The 26640-nt window shown below is 55.5% G+C and overlaps 2 protein-coding genes across 3 annotated transcripts in view; one reads left to right on the top strand and one right to left on the bottom strand.

Moving 5' to 3' along the window:
- The window catches only part of BCAP31 (B cell receptor associated protein 31), a 27287-nt gene extending 24257 nt beyond the window's left edge, over window positions 1-3030 (bottom strand). The window contains exons 1-2 of one of the 2 annotated variants that reach the window (XM_044911682.1): window positions 2947-3030; window positions 1544-1679 (exon numbers count right to left, since the gene is read on the bottom strand). In XM_044911682.1, the coding sequence (XP_044767617.1) occupies window positions 1544-1635 (92 nt within the window). In that variant the 5' untranslated portion in view covers window positions 1636-1679; window positions 2947-3030. Of the gene's footprint in view, window positions 1-1543; window positions 1680-2871 lie in introns of both variants that reach the window. The other variant, XM_044911681.1, reaches the window with a different exon arrangement.
- A 386-nt stretch (window positions 3031-3416) lies between these two features.
- Window positions 3417-21973, top strand: ABCD1 (ATP binding cassette subfamily D member 1). Its single transcript, XM_021683229.2, has 10 exons — window positions 3417-4705; window positions 7371-7551; window positions 13470-13612; window positions 13701-13869; window positions 14387-14481; window positions 17414-17559; window positions 17921-18066; window positions 20114-20198; window positions 20418-20543; window positions 20654-21973. Exons 1-10 carry the CDS (start codon window positions 3806-3808, stop codon window positions 20862-20864), a joined length of 2202 nt encoding a protein of 733 aa, XP_021538904.1. The 5' UTR covers window positions 3417-3805; the 3' UTR covers window positions 20865-21973.
- The last annotated feature ends 4667 nt before the right edge of the window (window positions 21974-26640 follow it).

Here is a 26640-nt window from a genome sequence, read left to right as displayed (position 1 = left end):
TGCAGAAATTTCTTAAAAAAAAAAAAGCCACACTCTTAAAAACACTAAGAGTCTCTGGGGAGGGAAACAAAAACATTCCTTTTAATTATTATTCAAGGATAATTAACACACAGCATACTACTAGTTTCAGGGGCAGGGAAATGGAAAACTTTTCATTGCATTCCTCTACGTAATGTTCAAAATGCTTGCCACGTACACATTATTTCTTCAAACGGTTTCTCCACATGACCCATGTGGGTTCATCTAGACCCCCACCACCCTGGATTATTACGAAGCAGACCCAAGACTTCCCTTCATCTCCTTCCATAAATACTTCAGAATGTAACTTTGTCAATAAAGAGCCTTTATGCAATCACAATGCTATCACCAGACCTCAAGAAAATGAACAAGAATCCCTCATCATCAGAGCCAGAGTCCCAAAGTCCAATTGTTGCAATTTTTTTTTTAACACTTGGTTTGTTTAAATATGAACTGACAAGGTTCTGACTGTGCATTTAGTTGATAAGTAGCTTCAATCGCTCCTCACCCTCTTCTGTCTTCTTTCCCAATCCACTTTTTGCAGAAACCAGGCTGTCGGTCTTACAAAGCTGTCCAGATTGCAGCTCCAAAATGCCTCTGTCTCTACATTTCCTCTGAACTGTGTGAAGTGTGAAGAGATTCAGATCTGGCTTTTGGCAAGAGTACTTCTTAGACAATATCATGTTCTTCCTATTTTATTGTATCAGAGATCTATATTTTTGTCTACAAAGTTTTTTAGGGCGCCTGGGTGGCTCAGTCGTTAAGCGTCTGCCTTCGGCTCAGGTCATGATCCCAGCGTCCTGGGATCGAGTCCTGCATCGGGCTCCCTGCTCTGCAGGGAGCCTGCTTCTTCCTCTCCCACTCCCCCTGCTTGTGTTCCTGCTCTCGCTATGTCTGTCAAATAAATAAATAAAATTAAAAAAAAAAAATGTTTTTTAAAATACCTATGAAGATTTAGCCTTATTTATAATTTCTAATTAAAATCAGAATATATTCATATATTATGCGTAATTAAAAATTAACTTCCAATTAACTTTGACAGATCCTCTCTTCATTAAAAGGACTATGGCTTCACCTCTCACAGGCTGAGTAATGCTCATGAGGCTACTATGTAATGCCGGTGGGACTGGTTGGGAGGACAGACGTCACCAAGTCAGCTACAACATGACCCCATGGTGCAAGTCTTCCAGGCGCCATATTGCCATTCCCTGAACCCTAGGCACCCAAGGGAAGGCGGAGGGCAGCATTCCCAGAAACGTAACTAGAGATAGGTCTTCTCCCTCTTGGAGCACGGTGAAGGCCAGAAGGCAGTGTGCACAGGAAAGGAATTCAAAAAGATGTGACGAAGCAAAACTGTGTGGAAGGTTGGCAATAATAAACACAACCCCTGCCACCTCAACCCCAGACAGGTTCTACCTGTTTCCATCTGGCCCCAATTCCAGGGTCTTACCAACCCTGCATGGAGAAGCTATGGGGCTCAGCAACAATCACCCTTTTGCTTGCCTGCTTGCTCCACAGGCCATACCTTTTGGGAGAAATGAAGGGAATGCAGAGAAGCAGCACAGCAAAGACCTCTGCATAGAGGAAGGTGGCGACTGCAGTCCACTGCAGACTCATCGTGTTGTTAGGAGGTTTCCAACAGTGAGATGTGCGCTTGTTTCCTGACAGGACACAAAAGGGACAGAAGCTGTTGTGAGAGCTGGGCAGCCACTCTTTACCCTCTACCGCAGCACTCTACTCCAGTCTTTTTAAGCCACTGGCTGAAACTGGGCTCAGCTCGGCAGGGATACTCGGCCAACAGTGCTCAAAGGCCTAACAAACTCCCGTTTGCCAGGACGCAGTTACTTGCTGCCTTCCAGTATGTGCCTTAAGAGCCACCTTTCTGGCGAATTCGTTTCCCGACTGAGTTCAGCAAACTCCTTATGCCCGCTTAACTGGGAAAGTGTTAATAAAGATTATATAGACGGGGGCGCCTGGGTGGCTCAGTTGGTTAAGCGACTGCCTTGGGCTCAGGTCATGATCCTGGAGTCCCGGGATCGAGTCCCGCATCGGGATCCCTGCTCGGCGGGGTGTCTGCTTCTCCCTCTGACCCTCCTCCCTCTCATGCCGTCTCTCATTCTCTCTCTCGCAAATAAATAAAATCTTAAAAAAAAAAAAAAAAAGATTATATAGACGGTAGAAAATTCTCGACATCCATCAGGCTCACTCCCTTCCCAGTCAGCCCCGGGGCGGCAGTGTTTCAGTAACGCACTTTCTCCGAGAGCGGCGACGCCCCCACACCCCCCTCCGAAGGAAACCAGGAGGCCCTTCCCTCACGAGCCTTTCCAATCGAGCCGAGAGAAAACCTGCAGCCTCCCTCCGGGGCGAGAGCAGGGGCTAAAAAAAAGCCTCCCGACGCCGCCGCGTCGGCCTCGGATGCGGTGGGAGAACTCGGGAGTACCTCCGAAAGCCCACAAGAGCGACTCCTACCGGGCGGGAGTCGGGGCCAAGAGCAAATGCGGGTCTCGAGTAAGCACCTCAAGGCCCCATCTAGAGAAAGCTCTAGAAAAACGGTCTTTTCGGAAGCCGGAGGAGCCCTTCCCGACAGCCCTGGTCGCCCACAGCCGCCCACCCGGCTCGAGTCCCCCGCGCTCCACCCGCGCGGCCCCTCGACATGGCCCTAGGCCGCCACGCCTTCCCCCGAGCCCCACCCTGGCCGCCCCTCCCGAGGGGCTTTGCCACCGCCCCTCGCCCCCGCGGCCGGCCCTCACGCCCCCGGAGCCCAACTCCAGCCACCGCCCCGGCTTCCCTCCGCCCAGCCCTGCCCCCGTACTCCCGGCTCGGCCCGAGGCCCCGGGCCCTCTCCACACTAACCGCCGCTGCCCCCCGTCGAAAGCCCGAACGACCTGGGTGGCCCCAGAGCCCAGCGAGGCGCGCAAGCACGCTCACCGAGCTTCCCACAGCCAACGCACACGCCCCGCTGCCGCCGCCACCACCAAACGCTCCCACCGCAACCCTGGCCCCGCCCCTTCCCCCACGGCCGGAAACCGGAAGCACCCGCCCCGTCCCCCCGCTCCCAGCCGCACCCAGGCCCCGGCGACTCCGCCCACGGCCGTTTTCGCCCCGCCCCCGAGCCGAGGCTCCAAAGCCTAGGACTGGAGGAGAAGAGGCGCCTGGGGCGCGCCGATGTGAGGGGCGGGGCCTTGGCGGAAAAGCCAGGGCCCGCTTCTCTGGCCCGCGCGGTCCTCCCACGTCTCAGTGGTTCGGGGAAGGGGCGGAGCCCAGTCGTGGGGCGAGAATGGGGTGGGGCTCGCCGCGCCCGGGCTCCGCCTCCCGCCCCTCCTCCGCCTCCTCCCTTTCCCCCCCGACTTGCCCCTGGGGAGGGGTGGGTGGTGGAGTCCCTGTCGGCTTCAGCCAGGCTGCGGAGCGGACGGACGCGCCTGGTGCCCCGGGGAGGGGCGCCACCAGGAGAGGAGGAGGAGGCGGAGGAGGAGGTGGAGAGGAAGAGACGCCCTCTCTGCTGACATCCCCCCTCCCCCCCGAGGCTCTGACCTCAGGGGCTAGGGGCCTGACAAGTTTCTCCACCTTGGCTGCCTGAAGAGGCCGCTACCCTGGAGGGCCCTGAGCCCACCGCACCAGGGGCCCCAGCACCGCCCCGGTGGCCTAACGCGACAGTCTCAGGGACCACTGCGAGGTTTCCAGTTGCCTAGACAAGGAGCTGGGGGTCAGAGCAACAACCCTTCCAGCCACCTGCCTCGACTTCTGCCTCAGGCACCAGTCCCAGCCCTGTGCATCCAACCCAGGTGACATGCCGGTACTCTCCACCTCCCGGTCCTCGCGGGTGACCACGCTGAAGCGCACAGCTCTGGTCCTGGCCCTCACGGCCTATGGAGCCCACAAAATCTACCCTTTGGTGCGGCAATACCTGGCTGCAACCAGGGGCCCTCAGGTACCAGCAGGGGAGTCCACGCAGGAGGTCTCTGGGGCCACAGCGGCCAAGGCCGGCGTGAACCGGGTGTTCTTGCAGCGGCTCTTGGGGCTCCTGCGGCTGCTCTTCCCCAGGACTCTGTGCCGGGAAACGGGGCTGCTGGCACTGCACTCGGCGTCCCTGGTGAGCCGGACTTTCCTGTCAGTGTATGTGGCCCGCCTGGACGGCCGGCTGGCCCGCTGCATCGTGCGCAAGGACCCACAGGCCTTCGGCTGGCAGCTCCTGCAGTGGCTCCTCATCGCTCTCCCTGCCACCTTCATCAACAGCGCCATCCGGTACCTAGAGGGCCAGCTGGCCCTGTCTTTCCGCAGCCGTCTAGTGGCCCACGCCTACAGGCTTTACTTCTCCCAGCAGACCTACTACAGAGTCAGCAACATGGACGGGCGGCTTCGCAACCCTGACCAGTCCCTGACGGAGGACGTGGTGGCCTTTGCAGCCTCTGTGGCCCACCTCTACTCCAACCTCACCAAGCCGCTCCTGGATGTTGCTGTGACCGCCTACACCCTGCTTCGAGCAGCCCGTTCCCGGGGGGCCGGCACAGCCTGGCCCTCGGCCATTGCTGGCCTCGTTGTGTTCCTCACAGCCAACGTGCTGCGAGCCTTCTCACCCAAGTTTGGCGAGCTGGTGGCAGAGGAGGCACGGAGGAAGGGAGAGCTGCGCTACATGCACTCTCGAGTGGTGGCCAACTCAGAGGAGATCGCCTTCTATGGGGGCCACGAGGTGGGGCAGGTCGGGGTACTGGGCACAGAAGAAAGCTTGTGGCTGGGAGGCCAGGGGGCAGGGCAGCCATGGACAGCGTGGAAAGTCCAGGTCTGGCTGGGGCTAATGCCAGAGGTGTGGGGAGGTCACAGAAGACGAAGACTGGGGACGGCAGGGCCTGGGGCAGCCCAGACTTAGGCTCAGAAAGGGAGAAGCAGGAAGGCTGGGTGGGGACTGCCCTGGGCCGGCTGCCGGCTTGCTCCAGGCCACTTCTGCTTCCTCTCCTCCTCCATGTGGTTGGCCTGGCCCTGGAGTTGTGGATCCTAGCGGTTTCAGATGCTGGAGCTCCTTGCCTGCTCCACTCCTACAGCCAGCCAGGAGGAGGCTCCTGCCATCTGGGAGCAGGGACAGTGGGACGCGCGGCCTCCTGCTGCCTGGCCCCTCGTGCCCCCCCCCCCCGCCCCGGGCCCTTTGAAGGCCAGCATCTGGCCAAGCTGGTGGGCCAGGCAGGCTGGCATTATGGGCATGACTCAGCCCAAGCAGGGGTTAACGAGCAGCACCCAGCGCCGCGGCCACAGCGGTGGCAGCGCTAGGTACTCGGGGTCAAAGCCTCCCCCACCTGAGCCCGCAGGCCAGCCTGGCTACCTGCTCGGCTGCCTCCCCAGGCCCCGGGCCAGGGCTGCCTGGCCCAGGCCGCCAGCGCGGCGGGACGCACTTCCTGCCCGCCCAGCAGGCATCCTGCCCCCCACCCCCCGCGTGGCCGCCCTTCCGCCTGGGTCGCCGGCGCGCAGCTCCCCAGCAGGCCAGGCCTGCCGGGAGCCTGGTGCTGGGAAAGGTTACTCCGGGCCACTGCTCCCTTTATCTCGCCTCAGCCCCGCCCCTTCCTCCTGCCTGGGGCTGCAGCTGCCTCGGGCCCTGCTCTCTGCTTTCCGAGGGCTTCTCAAGGGAGGGGCACGGTGGCACCCGCCTCCTGAAGGCCTGTGTGTCCTGTCTTTGTCAGGTGGCCTCTTGTCCCCGGAACTTGCCTCATTGGCTGCACAGTGGGCAGAGGCCGTGATGTTTTTACAAAAAGGCTTGTCCCTAAACTCGGCAGAGGGGGCATCCCTGGTGTAGGCCGGGCTCCGGATTAGGAGAAAATGCCTGGTCTGCAGCCACAACCCATCTCCTCTCCCACATGCCGGACTGCAGGGCCTTGGCAGGCAGCCACCGCCTTGGGTGAGGCGCTTGGCACGTTATCCGCAGCTCCGTTGTCAGCCCCGGCGGGCACTCCTGCCAGCTCCCAGCACGAGTCTGGATTGCCAGGGTGCTCAGAGGAGGCGTGCTCACTTCAGGAACCAGGATTGGACTCAATGCAAAGGCAGTCCATGTGCCAGACCAGGATGGTGGGGGCAGGAGGGCCCTGGTGTATGTCCGCAGCCTGTCTCTTTTGACCTCGGCTAAAGGGCTGGAAAGTGGTGTGGGGTGATGGGTCCTCGTTGGGGGGGCGTTGATTGCCTTTACTGTGCAGGCGTGTGGCTCGCCCCAGTTCCACCAGCTGATGTCCCTATGGACACTGACCCAGGCTCCATTCAACAGGTTAGGGCAGAGGTGGCTGGCTGGCTGGAGGGCAGACGTCACGGTGTTCTGTTCTCATTGAGATCTCAGGGAGGAGGCTGATTTAGATTTCATTCGTGTGTGCGCGCGCACACATACATGCAAACTCTTGCTGGCTTGAGAGCAAGGTAAACCTTTCTTAGTAGGTCAAAGCGTCATTTATGAGAATCTGGTTCTCTCCTAATGGCTCTGCCAGGATGGTCCAAATTGCACACCTCTTGCTACCTCCAAGCGGTGTGAGCTTGGGCAGGTCCCTTTGCCTCTTGGGCTTTGGCGTCCAGAGTACAGTGGACATGAGAGTACACATACTGTTGCATGGGATGAGAGTCAAGTGGAGAGTCAGGTGTGAAAGTACTGGACAAAGGAGACGGTGCCAGGCTGAGCGGCTGTGCTCAGCTGGGGGCGGGAGGCAGGCCTGGGGCACACCCCCCTGTAATGAGCCAAGAAACCCACAACCTAATGGCCACCCTGCCATGACCCAGTTCCTGCCACCTCTGTGTCCGCAGCCTGAAGTTGCAGGTGGTATGGCCAGTGCGGGCATGGGGAGGGAAGGGCAGGGCTGGCTTGGGAGCCTGCCCTCCAGGTTTCTGTGGGAGAATGCAGTGTAGGGTCCTCATCCAGGGGGACCCTGGGCAGGTTGGGGAGGAGGGGCCAAAGTAGAGACTCTGGAACCGAGTTCCTCAAAACCAAGTACTGCCTTTTGCTTTCCTGTGCTGCCCTTTGCTTAGTTCAGGCCAGCAGCCCCCAGCAGTTGCCCAAAGATGTCCTGAAGCGGTGCAGGGCAAAGAGAGGGGCATGGTAAGTGTCCCAACTAGAGAGGTAGTGGAAAGAAGGGATGGGAATGGGCCTCAGAAGGTGGGGGTGACGAGTCCCTTCTTCGTTACGACTGTCCCCTGGTACTATGACGTCAGGTGGTCCCAAAGCTTGAAAACTGGCCCCTGTAAATATGGCCCAGTCGTAACCCCCAGCCCTTGACCTTGTCCTGGCCATCAAATTTCATAGCATGTATGCGTGGTGCTTGGAGACTCTTGTGGCCCCTGTGGTAGTTACCATGAGGCCTTTTGGTCTCTCTTTGTCACCCCCACCCCCGCAGGTGGAGTTAGCCCTGCTGCAGCACTCCTACCAGGACCTGGCTTCGCAGATTAACCTTATCCTGCTGGAACGCCTGTGGTACATCATGCTGGAGCAGTTCCTCATGAAGTATGTGTGGAGCGCCTCGGGCCTGCTCATGGTGGCCGTGCCCATAATCACTGCCACCGGCTATTCGGAGTCAGGTGAGAGCCACGGCTGCCAAAGGGGCGAGGGCAGGGACCCTCTCCTGTCCTCCTGGATCACTACGTGCTAGGCTTGGGAGGCCCTGGGTCTTGGCTGACCTACCTGCGCCTTCTGCTAGGGCCTTGAGGCCCAGCCGGTATCCTGAGCTCAGCAAAAGTCACACTCTCCTGGAGCTCCTGGTTGCCCTCTGCTTGGCGTGTGTCTTCCCTTGACAGCATTTCACACTCCTCGGTACCACTCAGCTGAGCTGGGGACTGGGAATCAGGAAGCCCTTATGTCCCTTCCTCAGACGCACGCACCCTTGCCCACCTGGTCCTGTCCTTGGCTCACTGCGACCCGAGAGTGGGAGGATAGGGAAGTAGCTTCAGCTCCTTCATCGCCTGGGCCTTGGCTTTCCTGTGCCTAAAACAACTCTAGTAGGTTGCAGCGGGTATAGACCTTGGCCCTAAGGCCTGGGGTGGGGGTGAAGGGAGACAAGAAAGCCTACCTTGCTTGTCACTTGAGCTAGTGGGTCATCAGGATTCCCATTTTGTCCTTTAGAACATTCTAATTCAGGGCCCAGCCACGCTGATGTTTGATGGAGCTCAGCGTCAAGTTTGCTTTCCTGTTGTTTTGATGCCTGGCTATTGCTTTATTGGGTCAATGTGGGTTTAAATTCACCCCTCTGGTTACCGATTTCTGTGCTCACTGGTCCTTTTCCACAGCCCAGTTGCCTTCTTCCAGATAGATATCTTCTAGAAGTTCTTTCTGCAAGGCTTTCGTCATGGGAACTTTGAGATTATCTTGTTGTGTGAAACATCTTTATTTTACTCTTTTCCCAGACTAAAGTTTAGTTGGGTGTGGGAGTCAAGGCGGACAGTTACTTTCTCCCAGCCCCTTGACAATATCCCATTGTCTCTGTTGGACAATCTGTTATCAGCTTCAGTGCCTCTGGCAGCCTGCATTGTCTCTCTGGTTACTTTTAGACTTTCTTCTCTGGCATCCTGCAGTTTCCCTATGAAGTGTTTACCTGTAGGTGTCTGTTTGTCCTGCTTGAGATTTGTTGTATGGCCTTCATATATTCAGATTTTTCCATCATTCCGGAAATTTCTCAGCTATTACCTTTTCAAATATTGCCTTGGTCTTGTCCTTTTACTCTTTTCTTCTCATTCTCTCCTTTGCGACTCTTCACCACTTGGCTGTCTCCCACCTAGCACTGTGCTGAATTAGGGGCACTGTCTGCAGATCTTTTATGCTCACTGTTCCATCCGTTTTCTCTTCAGCAGCATCTGATTTGAATTTTTTTTCTTTTTTTTTTAAGATTTTATTTATTTATTTGACAGAGAGAGACACAGCAAGAGAGGGAACACAAGCAGGGGAGTGGCAGAGGGAGAAGCAGGCTTCCCGCCGAGCAGGGAGCCCAATGCGGGGCTCGATCCCAGGCCCCTGGGATCATGACCTGAGCCGAAGGCAGACGCTTAACGACTGAGCCACCCAGGCACCCCTTGAATTTTTTTTTTCAATTTCAGTGACTATTTCTATAAGTTCTATTTGCTTCTCTTTCACACAAAAATGTGAAAACAGACATTTTTCTTTTCAAATAAGAATTTTAAACTGTTTTCGTAAGTGTCTGCTTTTCTCATCTTTTGGACTGCTCCTTTTTATGCTCCATGGTCTCTATCCAACGATTTGATTATCAGAATTCTTGGGGATCTAGGCCAGCCTTATCTTCCATCTGCTGCTCTTCACTCATGGTGGATTGTTTCCCTGTGGGTTTTGCAACCAGACTTCCGGGGGAACCCTGAGTGGCCTAACCCGAGGGGTCATTCCCCAGCACGGTGTGTATTTGCTTGTGCTCGGGCCACGCATGCCTGCCCAGGCAATTAATCACTTGAAGGCCATTTTACCTTAGCTTCTCAGCTTGGAGAAGAGGGCTTCCTGAACTTGGAGACGGTATTAATTTGAACTCCGGACACATAATTACAGATTCTTAGAGGAGACCTTTTCTTTAGTGCACCTAGAGCCCCAGCTGCACAAGAGAAACCTCTCTGTGTTCTCCCATCCTGGTTGCTGGCTTCTCTTTGTGTTCCTGGAAATTTCCCTTGCTTTCCTTGGAGCACAGCTCTGCTTGAAAAGGTGTTATACTTTGAAGCACCCGGCTGGCTCAGTTGGTGGAGCGTGCGACTCTTGATCTCCAGGTCGTGAGTTGGAGCCCCAATGTTGGGTGTAAAGCTTACTTAAAAAAAATAAAATATATTTTAAAAATTAAAAAAATTAAAGGTGTTACATTTTATGCAATTTGGTAGTAAAAGGGTTTTATTTTTTTTTTAAGATTTTATTTATTTTTTTGAGAGAGAGAGAGAGAGCACGCACACACAAGCAGGGGGAGCAGCAGGTAGAGGGAGAAACAGGCTCCCCACTGAGCAAGGAGCCCGATGCGGGGCTCGATCCCAGGACCCTGGGATCATGACCTGAGCCCAAGGCAGATGCTCAACCGACTGAGCCACCCAGGCGCCCAGTAAGAGGGTTTTCAATTGCATGTAAAGAGAGAGAGCCTGACTTGTTTCAGAGCCGGAGTCTCTGATTCTCTCTATTTGTGTCTCTACCTTGGGGCTTCTGTACCCTCAACTGTCCTTCTCTGGGTAACCCCCAAGGGGAAGGATCTAAATGGAGGGGGATTATTACTTTCCACCGCAAAGGCCTTACATAAAGGGTGGCCTTGATTTAGGCCCAGGTGCCAGACCCAGTCAGCACCCCTGGCCGGGAACGTGGGAATGCACCCACGAGGAAACCGACCTGTGGTTTTTGTGAGGAAGCGCCTGCAGCTACTTTCCTCTATAGCTGGCCTTGGGGCCCATCTAGTCCCCAAGGCCTCTCCCTCCTGTGAAAGCCTAGGACTTTCTGGAGACTCTGCTACACCAGACTTTGTGGGCAATTCAAAGAAGATGAGCTCTTGTCCCTGGCCTCATGGCCCTTTATAGTTAGTTACCTGTGAAAATGTGAAACACTCACTCTTCTGTCTTGCTGGCCTCCTCGCTATTCCCCGGAAGCAGTGCTTCTGCCCCCCGGGCCCTCGCAAGCGCCACTAGCTCTTCCAGGAACCCTCTTTCCTCTGCCGAGACCACCGCCCCCACCATCCTCTTCCCCTTCCCCGCCGCGCTGCTCTCCCAACGCCACACACCCTGTCTGCTCTACTTCTCTATTTCGTTTATTGTCACTCTGCCACTTGAGGCTGTGCGTGCTCCATGGAGGCAGGGATTTTTGTCTGTTTTGTCCTTGCTGTGTCCCTAGTACCCGGGGACTAGTGAGGGCTCTGGGTGCTTCGAGGAGGCTGAAAGCCCTGGGGACCTATAGGAGGAGGCAGACACTTACCAGTGGGGGAAAATTTCGATACCTTTGCCCTTCTAGCCTGCTGGAGCTGCAAGGCTGGAGGGCCCAGAGGGAGAATGGCCTTGCCCTGAACAGCTTGCCTGGCATCCTGCCCCTGGGCCCTGGTCTTAGCTGCCTTAGCCTCTGAGGGAACCTACAGAGGGCAGTCAGTTCTGTCTCCAGGGAGGTACCAGCTGTTGCCAGGATGCCCCCAGCAACTACAAACCCTTTCCCTTAGTGTGTAGTCCCTCTCTGGCTTTTAGGACATCTGGGGAGGACAGCTTATGCCCCCCTGCATGTTGGAGGCTATGTCAGTGGGGGGCACAGTGGGAAGGCAGGCCCAGGACCATAAACTGTCAGGATTAACCCCCTCCCCACCCCGTCCTATTCCCTGGATTCCTGGTTCAGGCCCAAGAAAAGGCAATGCAAGGCAGTCAGGCCATCCATCCCATGCTACTGCCCGGGAGGCCATCTGCCCTGAGCTGGCTTCCTGCCCCTTGCCACCCCACCCCTGCCATCATGTCCCTGAGGCTTCCACCTTGAATTGACATATGCCCCTGGGTAGAGTCCTTGGGCCCTTCACAGGACTTTTCTTCCTACCACTTTGGCCCCAGGAGCCTCAGCTTCCCCTGGATACTCCAGTGGGCACTGCTCACTCTCCCACATCTCAGGACCCTCAGAGTCAGCTGCCCCCTTGCTCCCCATCACCATTTCCAGCACATTCCTTGTGTGAAAGCCCTGCCTTTCTGGGAGCTCTAAGGGTCAGGGGAGTCAAAACCACTGACAGAAGATGATTGAAGTAAGCAGCACAGGGTCTAGACTGAAACAGAAAAGCAAGTCGAGACAGAAACAGGCTCCCAGGGAGAAAGAGAGGCATCAAGGATGACCGTTCTCAGAGAGGCCCCAGAATACAGTGTCGAGGGGTGAGCTAAGGGAGAAATGGAGGTAACAGTGGAGGTCCAAAAGGGACATTTGTGTTGGAAAGACTCGGGGGTACAACAGCTCTGGGGGTTGGATGATGAGGTGCAGGTGTGCCCCGAGAGGGGCTGCCATCATTAGTATAAGACAGAGGGAGGACAGTTTAGGGGAAAGGAGCTGGTTCTGCCCAAAAAGAAAGCCAAATGCCTAATGGCTCAATTTCTTATCCAGATTATTGAGTTGTAATTAACATACCATACAATTCGGCCTTTTAAAGTGTGTAATTAAGTGGTTCTTTTTTTTTTAAAAGATTTTATTTATTTATTTGAGAGAGAGAGACACAGCGAGAGAGGGAACACAAGCAGGGAGAGTGGGAGAGGGAGAAGCAGGCTTCCCGCCGAGCAGGGAGCCCGATGCGGGGCTCGATCCCAGGACCCTGGGATCATGACCTGAACCGAAGGCAGACGCTTAATGACTGAGCCACCCAGGCGCCCCTAATTAAGTGGTTCTTAATATATTGATGAAATTGTGCAACCATCACCACTAAGTCCAAAACATCGTCATCACCCCAGAAAGAAACCCTAGACTCATTAGCAGTCACTCCCTCCCCAGCACTCCCCGGCCCCCAACACCGACTCATCTTTCTGTTGCTATGGATCGTTGGCCTCTCATGGACATTTCACATGAATGGAATCACACAATCTGTGGCCTTTGGTGTCGGCCTTCTCTCACTCAGCATCACGTTTTCAAGGTTCGTCCACACTGTAGGGTGAATCGGCACTTCACTGCCTTTTACGGCCAAATAATATTGCATTATATACACGTATCACAGTGTCTTTATCCATCTGTCCATTGATGTACATTTGGGTCGTTTGCACCTTTTGATGATTACGAATAGTGCTGCTGTGATCACCTGTGTACAAGTTTTCATGTGAACGTGTATTTTTTGTTTCTCGTGGATGCATACCTGGGAGTGGAATTGCTGGGGCCTGTGGTAACTCTTTGTTGAACTTTTTGCGAACTGGCCGACCGGTTTCCACATGGGCTGCTCCATTTTACAGCCCCACCAGCCATCCTAGTGGGTGTGAAGTAGTATCTCATTGTGGTTTTGATTTATGTTTCTCTGATGACTAATAATGTTGAGCGTCTTTTCATGTGCTTATTGGCCATTTGGAGATCTAGGAAATACAGTAGAATTGTCTATTCAGATCCTTTGCCCATGGTTTCATTGGGTTTTCTTTGTTGTTGAATGGGAAAAGTTTTTTTACATATTCTGGATACGAAACCCTTATCGGATATGTGATTTGCAGATGTTTTCTCCCAGTCTGTAGGTTGCCTTTTCGCTTTTTGGATGGTTCCTTTGGATGCCCGAAAAGTTTGAGTTTTGATGAAGCTCATTTATGTGGTTTTCTTCTGTTGCCTGTGCCATACATAATCCGAGCTCACAAAGACGTACAGCTGCTTTTTCCCAAGAGTTTTATAGTCTTAGCTCTTCCATGAGTTAGTTTTTGCAGGTGGTGTGAGGTAGGGGTCATTCTTTTGCAAGTGGACACCCGGCAGTCCCAGCACCATCTGCCGGAGAGATTCGTCTTTCCCCTAGTGAGTCCATTTTGATTTTCCACGGTCTCCTCCTTCCCACTGTGTTCCGTAGACTTGGAGGCAGTGAAGAAGGCAGCTTTGGAGATGAAGGAGGAGGAGCTCGTGAGCGAGCGCACAGAGGCCTTCACCATTGCCCGCAACCTCCTCACAGCTGCTGCGGATGCCATCGAGCGGATCATGTCATCCTACAAGGAGGTACCCCCCGCCCAGCACCGCTCCCCCCGCCATGCCTCCACCCCTCCCCCAGCTGGTAGCGTCTGAGCCAGGGTCACCCTCCCCGCAGGTGACAGAGCTGGCCGGCTACACAGCCCGAGTATACGAGATGTTCCAGGTATTCGAAGATGTCCAGCACTGCCATTTCAAGAGGCCCGGGGAGCCGGAGGACCCTCAGGCAGGGCCCGGGGCTGTGGCCAGGTCTGGTGTCCGTGTAGAGGGGCCCCTGCAGATCCGAGGTAAGGGCACCCTCCCCCCAGATGCCCACCCCCCAGAAGGCAGGGTCTTTGAGCTGTGCCCCTGCAACCTTCTTTCCCAGAGCAGTAGCTGCCAGCCAAGCCCCTCACTTGCCGGTGCCTTCCCAGGGCTCTGGCCAAGATTTCTCTTATTTCTCTTTGCAAAAGAAGGAGATGCAGTCCCTGAGTAGAGGGGATCACTCTCCCATGTGGGCAGCAAGAGAAAGTTCAAGACCACAGCAGGGGCCAGTGTCAGAGGGTTTTACAGCGTAAGGGTGGACTCCATGCCTCGGGTTCCAGAAGCCAGAGAATTGACATTGCCCCTCCCCTGCCCAGAGCACAGCACCAGACACTGTTTGGGGATGGGCTCACGGAAGACCCACCATATTCCCGAGGGGCCCCAGACCACACACTGGCGTGCTATTGCGGGGGGGGGCAGGGGGGTGGGCACGTGGAATCCACCAGAAGGCAGAGGGGGTGTTGCTGCTCCCTGTATTCCCTCATTGCATTCTCTCTCCAGGCCAAGTGGTAGATGTGGAACAGGGAATTATTTGTGAGAACATCCCCATCATCACGCCCACGGGAGAGGTGGTGGTGGCCAGCCTCAATATCAGGGTAGGTCAAGTATGGGACTGGGTGGGGGGTGGGTTGCCTGACCCAGGAGTGTTGGCTGAGCTGGGCTGAGCTACAGGACCCTGGGCTTGGCCTTCTGCATCTGCAAGCCCCAACCTTTGGTGTCTGGCCTACTGGGCCTGCATACGTTGTCATTCCCTAGATCCACTTGGCAGGTGGGCTAAGGTCCAGGTGAAACGCGAACATGTCTCTGATTGTTGGTTCTGTCACAGTGCAGTCATAAAATGACTAGCGATTACCAAGAGTAGCGAAGGGTCATCCAAGGGCTCCTGGCCCTGGCCCCATCGTTGCCACCTCCCACCCCCATCCCTGAGAAGCCCAGGACTTGGGGACTCAGGTTCAACTCCAACTATGGTGGAATAGATTCCTCCAGTGACCTGGGCTTAGGGTCCCACCCATCTGCTTCAAGAAGCCCCCAGTGTAGGTGTGTGCTGGGAACAGCCTGGCCCACTGGGAGGGCTCTCAGCCACTACAGAGGCTGTCTGTGGGAAGGAAGCCCTGGTGGCCAACCCCCACCAGTCACCTGTGTCCCTAGCCAGAGCTTTGGACAGGGTCAGGCAATGATGGAATGAAGGAGAGACCTGTGGTGGCAGGGTCAGTGTAAGAAGCGAGAGGGAGTCATTCATTCATCCCTGGGCTGGGCACTGGGAACCAGAGGTAAGCTGGAGGGGCACTGCCCTCAGGAAGCCCTATGCCGGGTCCCCTAAACATTGCAAAGGTCCCCAGTTAGCTGCCCAGGATCCTATGGGGGCCACAGGAAGGGTGGTCCCATCCCTGAGGTGAGTAGAGGTCACCGGAAGCTTCACCCAGGAGCCTCAGGGTGGATGGGCAGCATGAGGAAGAAGGCGTCCCCCAGCAGGCAGGCAGAGGAAAGGTAGTAAAGTGGCAGGAGCATGGAGCTGGGGGACCTTGGGGCCTTGTGCGCCTGGCTGCAGAGCTGGGTCCGTTGGAGCCATGGCTGGGCAGGGAGTTACTGGGAAGAGGCAAGTGGAGGGTCAGTGCCTGGTGGTGCAAGTGGAGGCTCCTTTCCTCGATCTGCTGAGAGGGGTCCTGAGAGCCAGCTGGAGGCCGGGCACATTTCGTTACCCAGGCAACGTGGGACAGTGCTGTGATCCCCATCGCCCCTGGCCGCGGCCACTCTTGGGGTGTGGCAGGGAGCCACCAATGGCTGGTTCATCCAAGGCTAACGATTTCCCTGCAGGCCCAGTGGCAGCCAAGTAGGCAAAGACCAGGGGTCCTGGCTCGCCAGGGCACAACTGGTGAGGGAGCAAGGCCGGGTGAGGAGGGGTGACTGGGACAGAAGAGCTGGGGTGGGAGGCGAGGCGGAAGCCAGCCTCTGAGGCTGGGAGATGTGGGGGAAGGCAGGGGAGCAGTTCCCAGTCATGATCGGCCAGGCGGTGGGGCAAGAAGGTTGGCGGAAGAGGGACAGGCACAGGGAAGGGGACCAGGGAGGCTGGCTGACTGGGGGAGAGCCAGGCCTGACACACTGGCCCCTGTACATCAATCATGGAAGAGGGAGGCCCACCCCCCCCCACGAGGGTGTTTACAGTGTAACAGGACCACACAGTGAGGGGCTCAAACAGCAGGAGTGGCTTCTCTCCCCGTTTTGGAGGCCAGAAGGCCAAACTGGGGTGCTGCGGGAGCGTCTGCTTCAGGCCCCCTCCGAGTTTGGGTGCTTTACTGGCCATCAGTGGTGTTCCTGGGCTTGCAGAAGCCTCACGTCAATCTCTGCCCTCCTCCTCACATGGCCTTCTCCCTGTGTGCATGTCTCTGTGTCCAAATGACTCCTTTTGATAAGGACACCAGTCACGTTGGATTAGGGGCCCACCCACTCCAGGAACACCTCATCTAAATTTTTTTTTTAATAGAATCTTTTTTTTTTTTAAAGATTTTGATTTATTTATTTGAGCGAGAGAGAGCACAAGCAGGGGGAGGGGCAGGCAGAGGGGGAAGCAGGCCTCCCACGGAGCAGGGAGCCTGACGCGGGGCTCGATCCCGGGACCCCGGGATCATGACCCGAGCCAAAGGCAGAGGCTCAACCGCCGGAGCCACCCGGGCGCCCCGGACCTCATCTAAATTTAACTAATTACATTTGCAAAGTCTCTTTTTCCAAATAAGGTCACACTCTGAGGTCTTGCGGGCACCGCTCAATCCGTAACAGTGCCTCCCTCAGAGCTCGTGGGGACTGCACAGTATTGACGCTGTTATGTCACACCCTGCGAGAGTGGAACTCACCATGGCGATGGGGGAGGGGGGCTGTGCCCCGGGTGCCCTGCCGTCTGACCCCCTCCTTCTTGCACACTCCCCCCCAAGCTCAGCTGGCCTTTTTCTTACAGCAGGCATTTCCATAAGACCAGCGGGCACCATGTAATTGGCTAACTGGGGAGCCTGAGGCCCTTGACGCTGAGCCCAGGGGTCACAGAGGCATCTGCCCAGCACCCTAGTACCTGTGGGGACAGAGAGAGGCCCACGAGGGCAGGAGGATTGGCCAGGCATTAGGAACAGACAGAGTTGGGGGTTCGTACTGTCCACCTAGAACTCGAAAGAAAGCACCTTTCCCGGGACCGTTCCTCAAGGGAGAGCAAGTCTGCTGGGGAAGCGAAGACGCTGGGAGTCCTAGTGATGTGGGACGGCAGGGGAGAGAGGGTGACATTGGCCTTCTGTGGCCTTCCTCATGCTGGCCCCATGCTCTCTGGTGCATGTCAGGGGCTTAGGGGCCAGGCCAGGACCCAAAACAGGTGTTTGGTTGGGGCTCCGGATGCCAGACGTCATCCTTCAGGCCCCGCTGTCCCTTACCAAGAGACTGAGAGTGGCCCACCTCCCGGCCTGGGTGCGGACCCGAACGTGGGCCACAGTTGGGAGGAGGGAGGTCCATGCAGGCCCCCTCTGCCGGGTACCAGCGCTGCCTCCACAGGTGGAAGAGGGCATGCACCTGCTCATCACCGGCCCCAACGGTTGCGGCAAGAGTTCTCTCTTCCGGATCCTTGGCGGTCTCTGGCCCACGTACGGTGGCGTGCTGTACAAGCCCCCGCCGCAGCGCATGTTCTACATCCCTCAGAGGTGAGGGGACGGGGACGGAGCCTGGCCCCTACCCCTTCCCACCGCGGAGATGGCAGGGCTTGGGGCATCAGGAGAGCACAGCGTCCGAGGGGCGACGGGGCCTCCCCCTGCCGTCCGGCCGTGGCCGTGGCCGTGGCCGTGTGATGCGTGTGCGCACATGCGGTGTACGGTGTGGGGCTGTGTTGGCGCACGTGCACAGTGTGTGGTGTGCATGCAGGGTGGCTGGTGGTGGGGGTCTGCGGGCTTCGAGTCGGCCCTGCCCCCCGGCGGCCAGGGCCCATGACAGAGCCTGCCCAGGTGCAGGGCTTCAGTAGGGAGGTAGGGCCAGGCCCGCCCTTGCTGACGTGCGGCATTCCGGCAGGCCCTACATGTCCGTGGGCTCCTTGCGGGACCAGGTGATCTACCCAGACTCCGTGGACGACATGCGAAGGAAAGGCTATTCGGAGCAGCACCTGGAAGCCATTCTGGACATCGTGCACCTGAACCACATCCTGCAGCGGGAAGGAGGTAGGGGAGGACGTGGCCAGGGAGGGAGCCCTAGATTGGTTGCCCTTGTCCCAAGATTCAGCTGGGGAATCTGCTGTCACCCTCGCCCCTGCCTCCCTCTTGGCCCCCGAGGGGTGAAGATGACCCTGACATCCAGGAGCCCAAAGTGCTAGGTGCCCAAGAAAGCCCCACCCATCAGGGCAGCCCTGAGCTCCCTAGGCCAGGGAGGCCAGGCACAGCAGGAGGTGTCCAGCAGGGGGCGCTCATTTTGGCCCTGGACACCCTCTCCAGGCTCTGGGGCTCAGTGGCAGGGAGGGCCCTGTGGGCCAGGCGGGGAGAGCCTGGGCTTTCCCTGACAGTGAAGGAAGCCTTTGGAAGGCTTTAGGCAGGGAAGTGACAGGTTGGTGTCACATTTTAGCAAGAGGACAGACCCTGGGCATGAGCAGGGCAGCTGGGGAGAAGGTGAGCCCAGGGTGTGTGTGCAGCGAGCCTCTAGCATGGGAGGCGGGACAGAGCCAGAGGGGATGCTTGGGTTTCTGGCTTGAGCCTGGGAGGTGCCTGCCCCTGGAAAGGAGCCTGCAGGACTGGAGGGACAGGCTGGTAGCAAGAGAAGGCATTGGTCAGGGGCTTACCAGGTTTGTCTGCAAAAGCCTGCTGTGCCCAGAGAGGGGGAGGAGGCGTGGGGGGAAACCAAGGTGGGGCTGGACTCAATTTTCTTAGTGAAATCTGAAAAGCAGGTTTAACTTCCTGCCTCCATCACTGGGGGGGAGCTTGACCAGCCACCCTGTGCCCGGGAGTGCACCCCTCCTCCTATCTTCCAGGAGTGCCCTGGGCCCCTGGGGCCTACCATCACAACCTATCAGCATTGAGTTCAGCTGGGAGTAACAGAACTCCCTCCCCACAACAGTGGCTTACATCATTCACAAGTTTATCTTACTGTGACATAAAAGTCCTGAGGAAAGCAGGCCACAGTTGACAGAGGCAGCCCAGCTCTGTGAAGGCCCCTCAGGTCACTCAGCTCTGTGGGCCCTCCATTCCTGAAGTCATCTCATGATCCAAGATGGCTGCTCCGGCTATCACATCACATCCCAGGCCATGGGATAGAGAAAGGGGAAAGGGGGGGAAGAACCAAGGGTACCTGTCATCTGTCTTTTAAAGAAAGTTCCAAAAGCTGACACATGTGTAACACACACTTACACCCTATTGGCCAGAATTCAGTTCCATGGTCACACCTCACCTCAAGGCAAGCTACGGAGCAGAGTCTTTTTTGTGGGTGGCCCTATGCCTTGACAAAACTTCTAGTCCCATGGGAAGACGGAGCGGAGGTAGGACGTAAGGATTCGTTTCTGCTCGGACTTGCTGCGGGTGAGAAGCCCTCTGGAGAGACCCCAGCAGCCATCCCTGGGGCTCTGCCACGACTGCCTGCTGCCTAGGGATGGAAGCACCGGCTGGCTGTTCGTTAGCATTCTCTTAGGTCCTGCGGGCATCTGCTGGGGCTGCCGCAACGCAACACGGTACCAGGGCGGCTCAGCCAACCGAAACGTCTCGTGTCCCCGTTCTGGAGGCCCGAAGCGCAAGAGCCGGGAGTGGGCAGGGTCGGTCCCTTCCGGGAGGGGAGGAGCCATTCCAGGCCTGCGTCCTCGGCATGTGGGCGGCAGTCCTCTCTCTGTGTCTGCCCAAGGCCTTCCCTCTGTGCGTGTCTGTTTCCAGTTCTCCCCTTTACATGAGGACGCAGTCCTGCTGGATTGGGGCCCACCCTCGTGACCTCGTGGTAACTGTCCCCTCTGTAAAGCCCATGTCTCCAAATAAGGTCACGTTCTGAGGTCCTCGGGCTTAGGATGCCCACATATCGTTTTTTTTGGAGGGGACACAATTCTGCTCACAAGTCTTTTTTGACTATTAAAGTATCACCTCCAGATAGATAAGCATCCAGGGCACGTGGACCCAGGGGCCAGCCTTCTCCAAAGTCACATATGCCCCCGTATCCCACTCTCCCCAGTCTCTTCAGCCCCTCCCACTGCCCTTGGGTCTGGGCCCTGCACAGGGAAGCCCCTTGTCCCTTGCCTAGGTTGGGAGGCCGTGTGTGACTGGAAGGATGTGCTGTCGGGGGGTGAGAAGCAGAGAATCGGCATGGCCCGAATGTTCTACCACAGGTGAGCTGGGTGTTCCCCAGGGGGCTGAGTGGGACAGCCAGGGGCCCTGTGGCCATTAGGAGGCCTCACCCGACCTGGGCCCAGCCAGCAGTGGCCACAAGAAGCACAATCAGTACGCAGGTCAGGGTTCCCACAGGGCGGGGGAGGGAGGGGACAGGCCAAGGCTTCTGTGAAGGAGGGTCCACAGCCTAGCGCATTTGCCCCCCTCCCCCGCCCCAGGCCCAAGTACGCCCTCCTGGATGAGTGCACCAGCGCCGTGAGCATCGACGTGGAAGGCAAGATCTTCCAGGCGGCCAAGGACGCTGGCATTGCCCTGCTTTCCATCACCCACAGGCCCTCCCTGTGGTAGGTGCCCCCCCTCCTTGCCCGGAGCACCCCACCTGCTTGGTGGCTGGGGAGGGGGAGGCCAGGCAAGTGTCTCCTGCTCAACGGCCTCCGCTCCTCTCCCGGCCTAGGAAGTACCACACGCACTTGCTGCAGTTTGATGGGGAGGGTGGCTGGAAGTTCGAGAAGCTAGACCCCGCCGCTCGCCTGAGCCTGACCGAGGAGAAGCAGCGGCTTGAGCAGCAGCTAGCGGGCATCCCCAAGATGCAGCGGCGCCTCCAGGAGCTCTGCCAGATCCTGGGCCAAGGCTCTGGGGTCCTCCAGGGTGCTGCTCCCCCCTGAGCCCTGGGACCACATGAAGGAAACCACAGCAGTTGCCCACCACCCCCCTGCACCTGGCCCTGCCGCAGGCCTGTCCTGCATGCCTTTCCCTCCCAGGCCTCCTGGCCGCAGGCCTGCCCTGCCTAGAGGACTGCCAGCAAAACCATGTGCCTGTCCCTGGGCCCCCTTCCCTGGGCGGGGCAGATGGGACTTTCTTCTCTTCCAGGGGGGGAAGGGTGGAGGGGAGCCCCCAGCTCACACCGCCAGCCAGTCTGTGCGGAGCCTTGCATGGGGCGGGGGGCCTGCTCTCCTGACGCTGCAGTCCCCCTTATTCCCTCCTCTTCAGTCCCTTGGAGACCCCACGGGCCATCCGTGGCTACTGCCCAAATGGCCCACTGAGGCTCCCACCCCACAGGACACCCTTCCTGCCATAGAAACAGCCAGACAGAACCCACAGCCAGACGGGGCCCCTCACGTGCGCCCCTTCTCCCTGCCACGGGAGGAAGGATTGCACAGCACTAGCGAGCGATGGTAAGAATGTAGCCCCTGCCCCTAGCCTCCTTTCCTTCTACAAGCTAATTTATTGGATTCCTGTTTGGAGCCATCTCGATTGCCAACACGAGCACCCAGCCAGCAGCGGAGGTGGCCGGGGCCGCGGTCCTCCCACAGATGGCCTGGCCCTTGAGCCAGCCCCCGGCGGCCTGTCGCCCCACCAGCCTACACTGCCAGCCACCTCCGTGGGGTGGGGGTGGGGGAACAGGCCAGTGAAGGGGGAACCGGGTGCTGGGGCTGCCAGGCATGAGGGCACCTGTGCGCCCAGCTCAGTGCCAAAGAGGGGTCAGCCAGGGGAGCTGTATCTGCAAAGCCAGGCCCCACCCAAGAGGGAGACCCCACCACAGCCACCGCATGTGCCTTTCCAGATCCTCAGCCACCTGGCCGGGGAGCATCCCTCAATCCCTCAGTAAAAGCCTCCCGCAGAAAGTGCCGTCCTGCCTCCTGGCCTCTTTGTCTGGCAGGGCTGGGGAGGAGCTCGGGAGGGGCATCAGGTCGCCTGGGGCGGAAGGAGTAACCTCAACCCCTGCCCCCACCCAAAGACAGCTCAGCATATTCTCCTGTGGGGAGATAGATTTAGCAACTTCTCACAAAAATATTGGCAACTGGGACTCTGGACCAATCCTGGGCCCAGTGCTGGGGTGGAGAGGAGGGGGCTGCTGCCCAGTCCCCGCATGAGGAGCATCCGGAGAGACACTGGGGGAAAAGCAGCGAGCTGCAAAGTGGCCTGGGCGGCGGGCACAGAGGAGGAGGAGTCCCGACCCTGTGGGGCAGAGGGGAGCGGGGAAGATGTAGTTCTGGACCTTCTAGGAAGAGGGAATGCTGGAAGGGAATTCCCTTTTAGGAAGAGGGAAAGCCCAGAGGTGAATCAGGAGCAAGGCGCAGGACATCAGTGTGGTGCGGAAGGCAGAGGAAGGGAGGTGCTGGGGCCATGCCACGGAGCCTGGAGTGACTTCGGAGGCAACGAAAAGCCACCAAAGGGTGTTTGGCAGGATGGAGACAAGATGCAGTTATGCCCACGGTGGGCGATATGGAGGCTTTGCTTGGAGGGAGGCAAGAGCGCACAGCTCGGTCCTTGTCCACTGCTGGTGGGAAGGGGAATGGAGCAGCCATTGTGGAAAGCTAAGCACGGACCCAGCACTTCACTCCTAGGCTTAAACCCAAGAGAACTGAAAATAGGTGTTCAATCAAAAACTTAGATGTGAATGTTCGTAGCAGGGCTGTTGGTGATAATCAAAAAGTGAAAACAACCCAGAAGTCCACCAACATGAATGGATAAACCAAATGTGGTCTCTCTATGCAATGGAATGCTATTCGGCTAAAAAAAGGAGTGCGGTTCTGACCTCTACTACAGTGTGGATGAACTGTAAGAACGTGACACTGAGTGAAAGAAGCCAGACATGGAAGACCACATACCATGTGATTTCATTGGTAGGAAACATCCAGAGTAGGCAAATCTATAGAGACACAAAGCAGATGAGTTGTTGCCAGGGGCTGGGTTTCCTTTTGGGGCAATGTTCTGGAACTGTAGAGGTGAGGGTTACACAACACTGTGGCTGTAATAAATGTCACCTCAAAAAATAGATCTATAGATGATAGATGACAGGTACATTGAGTGATTGATGATAGCTAGATGATACATGATTGATAGATAATAGAGAGATGATACATAGAGATGATAGGTGATAGAGGTGTAGATGAGTGAGTAACCATTTAAAGCAGCCCAGGCAAGATATGCTGAGGCTTGAAATCCCGGGCGTATTAGAGAGAGACTAGAAGAAAGTCGGGGTGGGGGGGTCAGACTTGGGGTAGTGGAGAGGGGTAGTCAAGGTGACCCTTGGGCTCTGGCTTAGGTGGCCAGGTGGGCAATGGCACCCTTAGCTGGAGGAGGGGCAGGTGGTGGTTGAAGATACAAGGAGACAACCTGGAGAGGAGGTGCCTGGCGTTTCATCTGGGGGATGGGAAATAGCCTACATTTTACTTGAATTTGGGGGTTAGGATTTATTCTTGATCCCAGGAGAGGTGGCGAATTCAGAGGGGGCTAGGAGCTGTTCCTCCTTTTCTTCCCAAGATTGTTGAAGTTGTCCCTACCTGATAATAAATCCTTTTTCTTTTTAAGTTACATAGTTAGAATGTTTCTGTGGTCTTCCACCAAACCGTAATTGATACAGATGGAAAGACATAGCTGGCAAATACTGTCCACAAGGAAGTTAGTGGAGAGAAATTAACATCGGACAAAGTAGACCTCAGGGCACAAATCATTATTAGGAATAAAAGAGGTCACTGCATAATGATTAAATAAATAATTCATTTGAAAGCATTAACCATTAACATATGTGCACCTGCCTAATGGTAGAACCTCAAATGTATATCAAACGAAAAAGTAGCCGTAAAAAGAAAAATTAATTAGTACACTTGCCACAATAAATTACACTGCGTCTCACTGCACATGGTAGCTCAAGAAGACAAAGCTTGTAAGACTACAAGAAAAATTGAACAAGCTTGATTAATAAAACTCACCATGTCCTTGGCCACAAAACAAATTTCAACAAATACTAAAAGAATTGGTATTGTACAAATCACGTTCTCAAACTGTGATAGAATAAAATCCTAAGTCAATGATAAAACTAGAGGTGCCTGGGTGGCTCAGTCGGCTGAGCATCTGCCTTCGGCTTAGGTCGTGATCCCGGGGTCCTGGGTTGGAGCCCCGCGTTGGACTCTCTGCTTCTCCCTCTGTCTGACGCTCACCTGCTTGTGTGCGCTCTCTCTTTCTCTCTCTGTCAAATAAATAAATAATCTAAAAAAAATAAAAAGAAAAAGAAAATTATTCTCCTTGACTCTTGCCCAAGGAAAAAGATAATCGTATTTTTTAAAAAATGATAAAACTAAAATTAAGTCCTCGCATATGTTTGGAAATTTTAATGTACAAATGTAAATTTTAAAATACACTTCCAAATAACTGACCGGTGCAAGAAGAATTATAATGAAAATCTAACAACAGAGCTGAACAACAAAGAAAACACTACATATGAAAATGAATAGGGGCGCCTGGATGGCACGGTCAGTGAAGCATCTGCCTTCTGCTCAGGTCATGATCCCAGGGTCCGGGGATCAAGCCCCTTGTCGGGCTCCCTGCTCGGCAGGGAGTCTGCTTCTCCCTCTCCCTCTCCCTCTGCCCCTCCCCCCCCACTCGTGCTCGCCCCCTCTCACTCTTCTCTCTCTGTCTCAAATAAATCTTTATTTTTTTAAAAAAAGATTTTATTTATTTGACAGAGAGAGACACAGCGAGAGAGGGAACACAAGCAGGGGGAACGGGAGAGGGAGAAGCAGGCTTCCCGCCGAGCAGGGAGCCCAATGTGGGGCTCGATCCCAGGACCCTGGGATCATGACCTGAGCCGAAGGCAGACGCCAAACGACTGAGCCACCCAGGCGCCCCTCGAATAAATAAAATCTTTAAAAAAAAAAAAACCATATAGGATGTTGCTCAAGCAGTGCTTAGGAGGAAATGTATAGCCTTAAAAAGAATAAGATGAGCACCAACTCAGGAAGCTAGAAAAACCACAGCAGAATAAACCCAGAGAAAGTAGAAAAAAGGAAATCACAAAGACAGCAGAAATTAATGAAATGGAAAAAAGAAAGATCAATAAAGCCAAAAGTTTGTTCTCTGAAATTAGCAAAATAAACCAGTCTGGTGAGAATGAAAGGAGAGAATGTATAACTAGACAATCCTAGGAAGGAAAAGAGGGATAAAGCGACAGATAACAACAGCTGTGTAGTACTTGCTTCTAAAAACACCATGAAAATGACAGGAAGGGGATGACAAGTGCAGAAAGGAGTAAGTTCACCACAGAAAAGGAGAGGAGTGAGTGCCTACCGAGACTGTTTTAGAAGCTGGAAAACAGGTGGAAGAGGCAGCCAGGGGCAGGGGCTGGAAGCACCAGATACCGCAGAAGAAAATATGTATGTCTGGTGATAGGGGGCAGACAGGAGGATTGATTGAAAATCTATATAAGAAGCTGCTAGATCACACACACACACACACACACACACACACACACACACACACACACACACAAAGAAGCTTCTAAATATTCACATCTTTGCCCCACCTCTTGCCGAAGACCCTGCATTTCCACAGCCCGAGTGGCGCAGTCAGTTAAGCATCCGACTCTTGGTTCCGGCTCAGGTTGTGATCTCAGGGTCCTGGGATCGAGCCCCCCGTCAGGCTCCACTCTCAGTGCACGGTCTGCTTAAGCGGCTCCCTCTCCCTCTGCCCTTCCTCTTTGTCTCTCTCTACATGTAATAAAGAAATCTTTAAAAAAAAAGAAGGTCTGTGGAAATGCAAATCAAGGTCACGGTGAAATATCCTTTTATTCCCACTGATTGGCAGAAATGAAAGAGTGACAGGGCGCCTGGGTGGCTCAGTTGGTTAAGCGACTGCCTTCAGCTCAGGTCATGATCCTGGAGTCCCGGGATCGAGTCCCACATCGGGCTCCCTGCTCGGCAGGGACTCTGCTTCTCCCTCTGACCCTCCCCCCTCTCATGCTCTCTCTCTCTCATTCTCTCTCTCAAATAAATAAATAAAATCTTTAAAAAAAAAAAAAAGAAATGAAAGAGTGACAATCCCGAGTATTGGCAGTGACATGGAGTAGCAGGAATCCATACACTGCGGGGGAGGGGGGCGGTGTTCTGGAAACTGATATAACCACTTTGGAAGAGAATTTGGCATTATCTAATAGAGTCGAAGATGTACGTGTTTATGACCTGAGAGTGTCACTCCTGGGCACATCCTAGAGAAGGTCTTTTACAAATAAACCAGATCACATGTACAAATCGTTCACAGCAGCATTGTTTACAATACACCAAAGCTAGAAACAAGCCATCTTCTCTGTATCATTCCAATTGTAGTACATGGGCTGCCGAAGTGAGCACTCCACAAAAGGAGTGGATCAAGTACGGCTGTATGCATCAACTTGGATTATGTCACAAATGTAATGTGGAATTAAAGCAACAAGTTAGAGGGGCGCCTGGGTGGCTCAGTCAGTTAAGCATCTGCCTTCGGCTCAGGTCATGGTCCCAGGGTCCTGGGATCGAGCCCCGCATCGGGCTCCCCGATCCGCGGGAAGCCTGCTTCTCCCTCTCCCACTCCCCCTGCTTGTGTCCCCTCTCTCACTGTCTCTCTCTCTGTGTCAAATAAATAAATAAAAAATCTTTAAAAAAAATAAAAAATAAATAAAGCAACAAG

The sequence above is a fragment of the Neomonachus schauinslandi genome, chromosome X (genome assembly GCF_002201575.2).
Source record: "Neomonachus schauinslandi chromosome X, ASM220157v2, whole genome shotgun sequence".
NCBI classification, from domain to species: domain Eukaryota; kingdom Metazoa; phylum Chordata; class Mammalia; order Carnivora; family Phocidae; genus Neomonachus; species Neomonachus schauinslandi.
The sequence above is the reverse complement of the archived record's forward strand: the minus strand, read 5'-3'. Positions and strand labels throughout refer to the sequence as shown.